At 38.1% G+C, this 13,334-nt stretch overlaps 1 protein-coding gene across 2 annotated transcripts; it reads right to left on the reverse strand.

Moving 5' to 3' along the window:
• Positions 1-1,810: 1,810 nt before the first annotated feature.
• Positions 1,811-9,327, reverse strand: LOC122292324 (SNF2 domain-containing protein CLASSY 1-like). Of its 2 annotated transcripts, XM_043100608.1 has the most exons (6): positions 8,975-9,326; positions 7,796-7,912; positions 6,984-7,234; positions 4,576-5,973; positions 4,335-4,481; positions 1,811-3,956 (listed from the first exon to the last, which is right to left on the reverse strand). In XM_043100608.1, exons 2-6 carry the CDS (start codon positions 7,845-7,847, stop codon positions 2,031-2,033), a joined length of 3,774 nt encoding a protein of 1,257 aa, XP_042956542.1. In that variant the 5' UTR covers positions 7,848-7,912; positions 8,975-9,326; the 3' UTR covers positions 1,811-2,030. The 2 variants fall into 2 exon arrangements, with proteins under 2 accessions (XP_042956542.1, XP_042956551.1); XM_043100617.1 differs by lacking the exon at positions 7,796-7,912 and having other exon boundaries at positions 8,975-9,327.
• Positions 9,328-13,334: the final 4,007 nt, after the last annotated feature.

A 13,334-nucleotide genomic window follows, 5' to 3' on the forward strand; every position in this document is an offset into this window, starting at 1 on the left:
AGTCTAACATTAAAAATATATATATATCAATTTGATGCAAAATAAATTAATAGTAAGAGAAATATATTGTCTAAGAAGAAATTTGATATTACTAATTTACTAAATAAACAAATGAATAGGCAGAAATTATTAAGAAATGAGAAAAGAAATTAATACAAACAAATACAGATCAATCTTAATTTTTTTGAGAAATAATTTCATGAATAGTTAGTATGGATTTGGATTTTTTTACATGGTACGCGCAGGTGAAGGCCCATTTCACACCACGTCTATGATTAAAACCACCAAACCCTACATTTACTGATAAAATAGTTAATTGATGCGATTCTCATGAACAGGGGATCTTTTGACCAAACTCGTGATCTAACCGTTCTAACTAATTTAGCTATCAAACAGGTTCTAATTTATTACCGATTAAACTTTAATCATATATTCCTCTGATTTTAATTCTCTCAAAATACGTATGCATGCATGCTATCTTACCGTTCGATTTACTCTTACAACTTTATTTAAACACGATTCGATGATCCCCATGAATAGGCGTTAAATTTCTTTCATTTGTTTAACTTGAATATGCCAATTATTGGATTTCACCCCCTCTAGCTCATGTCTATGGCAGTTGACAAATGAACAGTGCAGTGTATCTGGTAGGGAAAAAAAACATTTACAACGAACAAAAATGATAAAATATACGATCAAAACCTATAGTAGTTAGATTTTTAGTTACTTTGGCACTTATATGGATCAATAGTATCGATATGGCAAATGGTATAGCAAAGCAGGCTGACTCACCTGCCCCATTTTCTGAATCGATTTTGGGGAGAGGGGGGACCTGGTCGAGGAAATCTGGCAGGGTTTGTGGGTGAGAAAGAGGAAAAAGTTATAGTGCATGGCTTTCAAGTTGCCATATTTATAATTTACCATGCCAACTTGATGTGTTTTTTGGTTCAAAGAAGTTTCTATCAAGAGAATCTATTCAGTGTATTCAATCCAAGTTCCAGACTTAATCCGCCCACCATCTGTTTTTTTCCTCCATCTTAGTAATTTATATTTTATATATGTTTGGGCCTGTACGTCTTGGAATCCAACCATTTTACAATTCAATTATATTTTAATTTTCAAATTAGCCAATGGTTTCTTGAATTAATCAATATTAAATCTCTCTCTCTCTCTCTCTCTCTGCGTGTGCGTGCACAGTAGGTTGGTAAAACAGCTTGTTGATGAAAACTAAAGCAGAAATTGTCGAAAGCTATTATGTCACAAATTTGCAAATTGCGTTAGTTTGTACCGTTTTAGTGCCATCGACACATAGCAGGGTATCTTCGTCCGTTTATTAAGAATTTAAGGGGCAATATATAGGTGCGATGTGTGGACAACAAAAGCATAAGACCCGGAAGGAAATAATATGTTTACTTGAATAAGTCTAGCAAAAGTAATTAATAGACCGAGTCTGTACTCCATTCGTGCGTACAAGCCGATATATTGATATTCTGGAAAATGGGCTTCTTTGCACTGACACCATCAACGAAAACTACATTGTAAACAATGATGTTCCGTACAACCCTCAGGATCGATCCCACATTCTCTAGGTAGATATACGGAGTTCGTGGACTTCTAATCAGAAAGCATTTCGGGATAGGTGTACAGAATTATCAGGAACATCCCCTACCATTAAAGCACATCTTGCTCAACCTGGTGTTCTGGAACATACTGCTTACTGTAGAATCAAGTTAATCATAAGAATTTTAAAACACTTTTTTTCATGCAGGCTTATACATCAGTGAAGTGTTTGGTATATCAAAAAGGAGGCTTGCAAATAAAATTTTACTTTCCACAAATGAATGGTGCATAAAATTATGAGAGTTAAGTCATCTTGATGCATGTAATCAAAGCTACATGCACGAAAATCAACTCGATCGGATGTGAATTATGCCACAAGTCATCTGAGAGAGAGAGAGAGAGAGAGAGCCTCCAAAGGAAAAATGGGTAACTACACTTCCATTACCAGAATAGAGGATAGTTTTACCCCGTCAACTTGTTGAAGCCTTTTCATTCTTCATGATCATATGGAATGATTTCATACGATCCTCCTCCACCATTTCCCGTAAAATATCATCTTCAATCTTTTCAGCCTGCCAACGAGAAGGGTCCTCCACAAATGCCTCACTAAAAATCATGCTTGAGACCCACTCCTTCCATGTTGTCCTACGATACTTGCCTTCTTCCAGTGTTCCTGTTGCCAATAGCTGATACACATAAACCACTCTTTGCTGACCAGGCCGAAAAGCCCGTGCAATAGCCTGCTTTGTCTTGGAAGGGTTCCATTCTGAATCCAACATTATAACCCGAGAAGCTGCTGTCAAACTAATGCCCTCAGCACAGGCTGTAATCGAAGCAAGCAGCACCCTTGATGCTCCACCTGGTTCTTCAAATTTATCCATCACTCTTCCTCGCTCAAACAACTCTAAATCCCCTGTAAGGACCAAAACCTCTCTACCTCTCTGCCACCCAAAGATATTCTCAAATAACTCCAGAAACAATTTAACAGGAGCAATGTTGTGGCAAAAAATCAGAATCTTCTCCTTCTTGACAACGCGATACACAAGGTTCAAAACAAATCTTACTTTTGATCCTTTCTTCAAATCAAACTTGTATTTTTCAAGCTCCATAAGTTCCCTTGTACTAAAAAACTTGTTAACGCAGCCGGTGGTTTTAATTAACCAGGGATGTATTGAGCCAAGGGTTATCAAAAGTTCTAATTCCAGTGGATATCCAGGGTATCCTGCCATTATCTTGTGCAGTTTTACCAAAATCTCATGCTGTATGTCAGTTGAATTCATTAATAAGGTGTAAATCTGTAAACCTGGGAGGCTGTCAGAACCTCCACCTTCATACACATCTATAAATCCGTTTGTGAGATTTCTCAACATGTTTAGACCCTGCATCCTCTCTTCTCCTATGTTTGAATCAATTTTTTTTGCAATCTGATCTAAAAAGAACTTTCTTGCTCTGGCTTCTTTCAAATGGCGCGCTTTTTCCTTCCCTTTCTTTTTCCTCCTGTACTTTGGGTCTAATTCCTTCAAAACTTCATCTACAAACTTGGGCCTTGCCAAACATAGGGTGTTAAAATATTCACAGAAATTGTTCTGAAACAAGGTACCTGAAAGCAATATTCTCTGGTCTGTTTCAACTTTCATCAAAACCTTTCTCAACCTTGATTTTGTACTTCTAGGGTTGTGTCCTTCATCTAGTACCAATATCCCTGGACTTTCCCGTAGCACTTTAGCCATAAACTTTCTGTGGGCGAACTTGGAGTCTTCTCGCATTAATGTTAGAAATGATGTATAACCCATGACGAGAAGACTTGGGTGTGCATGCCACTTCTGTATTTTCTCCAGGCAATCCAAAACATGCATGACATCATCAGTGGGCTTTGGAACTCCAGGAAAGGACACAGATTTCTGTGAATGCTGCTTGAAGACTCTGTAGGTTCTACGACCGTGAATTAGATAAACTGGAACAGGAATTTCCCACTTGATGCATTCCTTGTACCAGGTATATAGTGTAGTCTTCGGAGCAAGAACCAAGGGTCGTTTTCCAGGGAACAATTTCAAATAGCTAACAAGGAATGAAATAATGAGAAAGGTTTTCCCCGCTCCAGGAGAATGAGAAATAACACAACCACCAGTTTTCTTGGATGCCCTGTCCATAAGTGATGGTTCCAAAGACCCAGCAATATTTTTCCATAGAAATTCGAAACCCTTCTTTTGGTGGAAGTGTAATTTCTTTACAAGTTCAGGGATTAAGGCCCATACATTGTCATTTTCTTCTGATAAATGCACATCTGAGGAAACTTGACGACAAAGGAGATGCAAATCCTCATCTTTATCCAGCTTATGCACTGAATCTTCTTCATTGCATTGCTTTTCATCTGTATTCCAGCATGTGTATTGCATCTGTAGAAATAAACAAGCAATCAGATATCTTGTGAAACAAACCAAGGTTTGGAACCTGACATTAATCTTCCTATGCTGGAGATATGATCATGGATAAACCTAATCAACTAATTTTGGCCTCACTCTGAGGCGTTTGTGTAAATTTTCTAATGCAAATGAATAGCCTGCAATGAAGATGATACATCATATTCTAGGATCACATATCTTCAATACTCGCTCACAGGTTTCACGATACTGAACATTTTCTCCCATGCATATTCAGCACATGTAGCAGCAAAAGGATATCATAGCTGTACTGCCTCCATCTAGAGTGCAGGTGAAAAAAGATACCAGATTTGAAATTTCTAAAAAATATTCATTAGTGATTTCCAAACTTACAAAGGGTGCTGAAACATCTCTTATCTCTGAGCTCACAAAGCCGCATCTACGACACAGAATTCCAATTTCTTCATCCAACTTGTATTCATGTTGGCAATAGTCATTTGATTTGTTCATGATCTCAGTTGACACTCCAGCATTTGAATCCTGAAAATCATTTTATCAGACTGATGAGCCTTAAGGGATGCAGATTCATCTAAGATTACAAGAGATTAAGTGATAAAAGGTTAATAATTGTTACCTCATTGTCTTCAAAAAGATAACTTGATGCCATGGCTAGTTCCATTTCTTTCCACAACATTTCAGTTTCTGAGACCTCTTCCTCATTCTCATCTGGGGGTGGTTCCACCTCCCTCCTTTGGTCCAAGCTGTTTGTGTCCGTACTTTTTTTCCACTGGTCAATGATCTGTGGCTCTTCTTTCTTGACTGTGGTATCCATGTTCTTTAAGAATGAATCTATTAGATCCTTGTATGCACCTGCACTCAACGATCTCTTCTGATAATTCCTCTGTTCACCAAAACTATCCCTTTTTGAAAATACAGAATGAGATCTTTTTCTTTGCACTTCTCGATTAGAATCTTTTCCTTCCCATCTACCTTCAAACTCCATATCCTCCAAGCCAGAAATTTTCTTTCTCTGTAATTTGGGGGTACTATTCATGTAATAATACCGGGCAGAATGCTCGGTGATCTCTTCATAATTTCCATTACTTTTGGCAAGATGATGATGGTGTTCAAAGGCTATTGGGCCACTTTCTTCTGGCAGAGGAATGATAGCAAGTTCAGTTTGATGCTCTGTTTGACTAGCCATGCTTGATTTTACCTCCGTTGGTTTGGTTGTTTGTTTGTACTCTAGGAGATCCTCAAAGGGTTTTATTCTTCGAGCATGGATCTTTGGTTTACCTTCATTATGCTCTTTTGAACGGTTTGCATGCATACGAAACAGGGAAGACAGTGGCAATGACATTTCATCATCTTTACACTGGTCTACCTTGTATGGCCTGGTTCGGACAAAGCCTACATCTATCTCTGGAGCACTATCACAGCCAAGAAAGCGCTCAGGTTGCACATTTCGACGCTTGGAGCGTCGCAATTCCATAAGATCATAAAATGGTGATCCAGCTTCAGGCATTCCACAAGCTGGGCCTGCCTCAATGGCATCCGCTGGAACAAATTGTACCATGTTCGGCACCAAAATATCATCTTTTACTCTGAAATTTACGGCACTTAAGTAATTACCAGAGTCAGATGCACATCTATCATCATCAGCTCCAAAAATTTTATAGACAAGCTTGTTTTGCACGGATCTTACGTCAAATGCTATATGCTTCAAAACTGATACAACAAGCAACCATGAAAGCTCAGATAAGAATTTCCCAAGAAACAATTTAGTTTTGGGCAAAGAAGAGCAGTCCTCAGAGGAAGCCCACCGATAATACTGATCTTCACAAGGAACTCCTTCGAGCCTTTGGAGGATGAAAATTCGATCAATTCCCACAACGTTAACCTCTTTACAGAGTGTTCCTCTCTCTGAACCTAGTGGGCCTTGGTTAACATAGAAGTTAACATAAAACTGGCATGAGCATTGATCTTCATGAGGCTTCCTCTCAACAGAACTTATTCTAGCATCAAGCCGCACCTATATTATAAAGACAATCTGTCAATCAACATGTATGAACAAACAAGCCAAGTAATTTGTAAAGAGATAATATCTATATGCATGCTGAGCACACTAGGGAAGTGAAATCACAATCAAAAGACAGCAAAATACATAAGTTTCTTATCCATAGGATGAACTTGATTCTGGTAATTGCACCTGCCCTTGCTTAGAGCTCAAAAGAGCACCAAAACACCTCCCCCCGCCCTCTCTTACCTTTTGTTTAAAGTAAATAGGGAAATAGGTGTGAGTGACTTCTAAGTTAGTAACCTAGCACCAGAATGTGTTACTCTAGCAGATAAAATGAACTTATAACCATCACAAATTTCAAATCGCATTGCCCTTCTTATAGAGCCAAAAAAGAGCACCAGAACTGCCCCCCCCCCCCCCCCCCCCCCCCCAAAAAAAAAAAGTTTTTTCCTTTAAAGAAGTACAAGTGATTTCTAAGGTAGTAATCTGGCAGAAGAATGTACTACGCTACTAGGTTAAATACACTTAAAATCATAAAAGATTTCAAGTTACTAAAATCTAAGAATTAAAAGGAAATAAATTAACAACTCAGTCCCAATTGCCCCAAAATTTGGAAGTACAAAAGGCTGGCGGGGAGAGAGAGGGGGGGGGGGGGGAGAGAGAGAGAGAGAGAGATTTGGGAATTGAGAGAGTTTTCAATCATAGTTTCAATAAGAGAATAGAGAGTAACAATGATAAATAAAATAAACCGTGTTACTGAAGTATCATTGAAGACAAAAACAAAATGCCCTGCATTTTTACAAGTATAGAAACATATACTTCCACGCAGAGACACACGTATCACTACAAAAAGTGGACTTGAACTTGGGACTTGCAAGCAACAAGATTGCTTGATTTTGTCAGTAGAAAATAAATGTATTATGAAGTATTAATATACACACACATTCAGGACGTCAATGCTGCTCTGTTGAAGCTGTGACAGAGAAATCAAGGTTAGAAAGACTAGACTGAAAAAGACTTACAGGCCTCTGTTTTTCTTCATCTGAATTCATTGGCTGTCGAGATGCTGAAAGCACACATATATCAATGCCGGGTCTCAAAAAACAGGTGCAGTCAGATAAATTAGCCCGCCTTGACCTTATGCGGAGGTTTGAGAACACACTTTTCTCTTGACTTATGTACTGATTATCCATGAAATGTATGGTCATAGTCCCATTCATGATTCTGATGAACTCCACTGCCTCCCATGAGCCAAAGAAAAGTGCTTCAAAAGCTATCAGATTGAAAAGCAGTAAGTTCCGGGCAATATTTGGCAACCACATAAATCATTCCATGGATTTTTCAGATCAACCAAATTAGATACAGCCGGTCAAATCATAGAAATCAAAGTTAGGGTTCAGGAATGACTAATTTCTTATGATTCCATAGAATTTTTCATGTACAGGATAATTCCATCTTATTCCCCTGGTAGAGCCAATGACCCAGCCACAGTTGTATTGGCCTGGCCTGGTTTAAATCTCTCCAGTCCTCCCCTTCCAAAAAATCTCTGTGGGGGTTTCAAGTGCCAGGTTACATATTGGCATATTTCAGAACAAGTTTTAGAGTAAAATCATTGAAGGAAATTTGACAGCATTTTATTTCTCTTTTGGTATCCATATGTATAAATTCTTCCAAATTGTGACAGCAAAATGCCAATGCCTATCTATTGGTCAATATAATCCCGACCTAGCCAGAAATCAACAGCTGTAGACAACATGTATAGTTTCAATTCAAAATAAAATGAAAGAGAGAATACAGGTTATCAAATAATGTGAGGGAGGAACACGATGCTTACGATAAGTATCAAATGCATTTTTGGATTGATACAGATGCCTTCTCTTCACCATTGTTGACTAGCTAACAGGCTCAATTTTTTCAATAATATCACAGTAACTGGTACAAAGTGACATATCTGCATCACATAGACAGGCGCATTTCAAACCCAAGCTTATTTGAAAATTAAGATGGGAAGTTTTTACACAAGATCACACTGCTAACAGCATCACAGGGAGGTCGCACTGCTTAAAGCACAAGAAGGTGCATACCACATCATCTTCATAGCACATTAACTTCAATTTTAGAAGAGTGACACTGTCTCATATTTATTTGATGTAACCTTACTAATCCAAGATTACTGTCATGAAAACATCCAATCCAAATTAATTGGGTGGATCCACAGCTCCCCACTTCCCTCTCCTAATAGTATAATGCCAAAGGAAAATTCTACTTGTAACGTCGACGTTAATCGTTATATAACACCTATGACGTCGACGCTAATCGTTATGTAACACCTATGACATGGCATGCGGTAAATCCAATTAATTTTTATGATTGATTGGACAGACATCAATATTTGTCACGTCAATTATATGGATGCTATATTTGGAGTGTTATTTATGAGGGTGCTCTCTAGGGGGAGAAGTAAAGGCTTGAAAGATCACTCGCACTACCAAAAAGATAATAATGAATTCAAAGATGCGACTCTAGAATCTACCCGTTAGCCGCTAACTTTCCTTTGATAATATTCAATAGCCACTTTTTCCTATTAATAGAAAAGGATATTCCTTGATCCAAAAACATAATAATAATACTAATAAAACTAATCATGTTAATAATAATAATGTTCAGATTATTAGCGGGAGAGTCTACAAATGACAAATCATATATGGCGTCAGATTTCAGCATAAAATGTTCTTATATGCAACGATGGATCAAAAGAGAGAATTTACTTCTCATCGCAAAAATGCATGTTATAAATAAATCTCCAAAAAATTAATTTTTTTTTAAAGAAAAAACTGATTGATTGCGGAACATGTACAACAGTACGAGAATCCATCAATATAGACCAACGAATCAACTCAAAGCTTCAGGAAGCACAACAAACTATTGTACGAACCATGCGGAAGAGAAACTAGTACATTTGCGAGAAAGACACAGGAAAATACAAAAAATAACAGAGTCGACGGAGATTTACCTCAAAAACTGATAAATTTTCTGGGTCTGAAATGAAAGTCAGATGCGGGCAAGTTTGGTGCTTGGGAATCAGATAACGGCCAGGTCTTTAAAAGGAAAAACAGAAACGCAGCTATGCTGAGGCTGGGATATGTTTTGGGCAAAGAAGTGGATACAAGGTGCGACGAGAGTGAGTGAGAAACAGTGAGGTGGAGAAACCCACAAGCGGTGTGTCGGAAATCCTCGACTTTGGTGCTTTTGCATGAGGAAAAAGAGGTAGCTGAGAAAGCTTGGAACACTCGCGGAAAGGGCGGGTGATGTAGATGGGGTGGAAATGGGAGAGGGTGGAACCGGATGTTCAAGTGAAGGAACGGCTCTGATCGATTGTTTTATGGGAACATTGAAAGCGATGCATATGATGATGATGTGAGTTACAACACGCTCGTGTGTGTGCGACCAACTAACTTAAGGGGTTGTGAATTCGTGGCAACCATATAGTCAAACGCTGCTTTACTGAGACGATGTTGACTTTTTCAACGAACCCAAGTGTTTGTGCTGTATATTCAGGTGGGTGGGCTATGTAGCCCATTGTATCACCCGTACCTTCAAATGTTGGACCGCTAAAAGGCCGAGTGGCTAACCGTAAGATCGGACATTCTTCATAACCCAAACTTCATCACCCTTACAACTGTGATAGATAGATTGTTTAAGAAGGTGGATTTAAATTCTCAAAATTCAAATCTCCCGTTTGGGATATAAATTAAAGATTCAATTCAGATTTAGGTAAAATATAAGCAATTTAATCCCTCAAAATCTCGAAATTATACTTATATAAAAGAATTTTAAAATTCAAGTTGTTCTTAGATCATCAAGAATATGTTTACGCTAAGGGGATATTGAAATATAAATTAGACAATTAAATTCGATTGGCTTTTCTTCTTAATGTAACTTTTTGAGACAAAACACACACATATATATATAACTAAACTAATGAAAGGCTTATTACTGCCTATTTTTGAACGAGCGATAGTACCTTATTTAACAGAAAGCAAATTATAGTTAATTTTGTGGTCGTTATTTGGGTTTGACTTGAGTGAGATAGAAACTAAATAAATACACAAATCTCACTCATTCTTTTTAGTTCTAAACGTATCCAATAATTTTTTTTTGGTGGATATAAATTTAAAGTTCCTTAATTTATCTATTTGTTGCTGATTTCCTACAACCCCTGAGATACTAATTAACCATCAAAATACTAGAAATATTTCCTCTCTCTCTCTCTCTCTCTCTTAGAGTCAAACTGATGATAGAAATATTGAATTGAGAAAATCGTTCGGGAAAGACGAACAAACAGAAAAGAAAGCCCGATTGAAGATAATTCCTTATTTGGATATTTTCTATTAATTAATTACTGATCTCTTAGCACATTCATTAAGCGGGATTGAGAATCCTTTTGAAGGCGTGATTAGGGAGGCGAAAAATGTCCTCCCACAGCAAAAATACCGCTTATAAGCAAGCAGAAATCTGGGAAACTTTTAATCACCATCTTTGTCGAAGAAATGTAACGGATATCATCCACTCTGAGGGCATTTGGAATGGAGATAATCCCTTTGACTTCGTCCTTCGTTTGGTGTTGCTCCAATGGTTAGTGGCCTTTGTTGCCTCCCGAGCGGTGTACTTCCTTCTTAGGCCTTTGAAACAACTTAAAATTGTCTGCTATGTCTTGGTTTGAATAATATTGTTAACTCTCGGTCGAGTTCAATCTTTTCCTCATCGATTAACATTATATTTGAAATGCACAAGTATACATATTCTTTGAGATACTCGAGCTGCTTGATATGTATTTACAAATGAAGAATAGCTCTTTCAGAATTTAACTGACACCTACATACATGATATGCTTGGTAACAAAAATCTTGTTACTTTAATTACTGCAGGGTGGCATTCTTTTGGGACCATCTGGTCTAGGACGGAACCACCAAGCATTCAAAGAAAAACTGTTCCCAGCACTGGAAAAGGTAGTTTCAGATAACATGGCTGCAATTGGTGAAGTGTACTTCCTCTTCCTTATTTCAATGAAAATGGACATGTCAATGTTGTTAAGGTTGGGAAGGAACGGTTGGAGCGTTGGTTCCACAAGCTTCGTGCTTTCTTTTGTCTCCCCCTCGTTCCTAATTGTGTATAAACTATATCGGTGGAGTGGCATCGAACGCCATTGTCTCTATCCTCATGGCCCTTGCTTTGTCCATCTCATGTTTCTCTGTCGTTGCCTCTGCCTTGGAAGAACTCAACCTTGTTACTTCTGAGTTGGGCCAATTTGCCATGTCTTTTGCAGTAGTTAATGATGTGATTCTATGGTGCCTGGCTCCCCTGGCTATAGTCTTATTGCAAAAATCCATATCTCAATCAATGCAGGCCTTTTTTGTCTTCTTCGCATTGACCATTTTCACAATCTTCGTGCTACGTCCGATAATGCTTCAAATCTTAAAAAAAAAACACCAGAAGGAGAACCAGTACGTGAAATCTATGTTGTACTGATCACACTAGTTGGAGCATTAATCATGGGGTTTCTCTCTGATGCCAAAGGCTTGAATTTTAACGCTGGAGCTCAAATGTTGGAGTATATAATACCAGAGGGACCGCCTCTAGCCTCAATTTTAGTAGAGAAGGCAGAATTGTTTGTTGCAGTTTCTCATGCCATTATGGTATCTCCGTATTGGCTTAGAAGTTGATGTTCATTGGATTAAGAATTGGAAGTCCTTTGTTGTATTACTGGGCATCCTTTTTATTGGATATTTTGCCAAGTTTTTGGGAGTGGTGCTGGCTTCGCTATCATCCTGAATTAACCCAAGACATGCTTACTTGCTCGGCCTAATTATGAATACAATGGGCGTAATTGACATACTGATTTTTTACTGTTGGAAGGACCGCAGGGTTAGTTCTTTTTTTTTTTTTCCTCTTCAATTAATTGCGTACATCTCCAATTCTTTTTTATAAAAGTTTGAAGAATATAGATAAGATTCTTTAAAATTCAAAATTCTTAAATAAGGAGTAAAAAAAAAAAATCTATATTGTTTAGGATTTTAATAACTCAACTGCGTACTGCAGAGAATCAGTCTCAAAATGCAATGTAAAGGATGGATCTTGATTCTTGATGCATAAAGTAGAGTATTAATTAATTTATTTATTTATTGGTGGGCATATATGTATCTAGCTAGCTAGCTAATTGCTTTATTTGCTAATTAATTAATGCAGCATTTAATAGATGAGCAATCTTATGCTGTCTTGTTTTCGACGCTGGCTATAACTGCAATTGTAACGCCATGCATAGAGATGCCATTCAAGCATCTAGTAGGACCTGATCTAGAAAACGAGGGCCAATGCTTGAGATCGATTCAAAACACACTGCGCACCACGGAGTTTCGTGTCATTTGTTGCGTCCATAGCGAAGAAAATGTGCAGTCTCATCTCCCTCCTTGAAGCCTCCAACCCAACTGAAGTAATTCCTATTTGCGCCTACGTAATCCACATTTTGGATCTCGTGGGTCGAGCTACTCCCCTTCTTATCGCTTACAATAAACATAAGAAGTTTAGGAGAATTGTAAGTGAACACCAAATCCCTCGGCTTTGTGTTGGGAGCTGTTCTGATACAGAGACGATTCTAAATAAAGGAGGGACGAAATTTAACGTAGTTCGACAATTGCCTACGTCCACAGATGCTGTAATTTCACTATGAAATGATTTTTACAGAAATCTCTCTCTCACCCACTTTGATGCACTCTTCTTTCTCTTCTGCACACACGCAGCACACACTCTTTCTGTTTTCTTTCTATACTTCTCTGCTACGCTCTCTGATGCACACACCAACTGAGCTCTCTCCTATTTATAGGAGAGAGCAGCTTATATTTTTTTTTTTTTTCTGGTGCAGTGATTTACGGAGAGAATTGAGGCGTCACTTACTGCAGACACTGTACGTGTCTGTGAGTGGCGCCTAATATGCCGAGGAGAGAAATGGTGCATGACTCACTGTTCACCGTTTTGTCTCCATCCGCAACAATCTCCCACTTGGAGACAAATGAGTCTACATATCTTCATAGCAACCATCACAGCAACTTCAAGTCATGCCTTTAAGTACGAAGGCCAACTGAAACTATACACAACTTCAGTTTGTCAACAGTAACTACTTTTGTGAACATGTCTGCTGGATTCTCTGTTCCTCGTATCTTCTCAAGTATCAGCTGTCCACTATCGAGAAGAGATCGGATAAAATGGTATCGCAACTGTATGTGTTTTGTTCTGGAATGAAATGCTGGATTCTTTGCAAGAAAAATAGTACTCTGACTATCACTATGCAGAATGCCTTTTTCATTTTTCTTTCCCAA

Source organism: Carya illinoinensis, chromosome 1, assembly GCF_018687715.1.
Source record: "Carya illinoinensis cultivar Pawnee chromosome 1, C.illinoinensisPawnee_v1, whole genome shotgun sequence".
In the NCBI taxonomy this organism is placed as follows: Eukaryota; Viridiplantae; Streptophyta; class Magnoliopsida; order Fagales; family Juglandaceae; genus Carya; species Carya illinoinensis.

Excerpts from the sequence above, each read along its gene's own strand:
- LOC122292324 (XM_043100608.1), bottom strand. The coding sequence starts at position 7,847 with ATGGTGAAGAGAAGGCATCTGTATCAATCCAAAAATGCATTTGATACT. Across the intron at positions 4,482-4,575 it reads ATCTTTTTGAAGACAATGAG|GATTCAAATGCTGGAGTGTC; the intron begins GTAACAATTATT and ends AATGATTTTCAG. Across the intron at positions 3,957-4,334 it reads GAGATGTTTCAGCACCCTTT|ATGCAATACACATGCTGGAA; the intron begins GTAAGTTTGGAA and ends TTATTTCTACAG.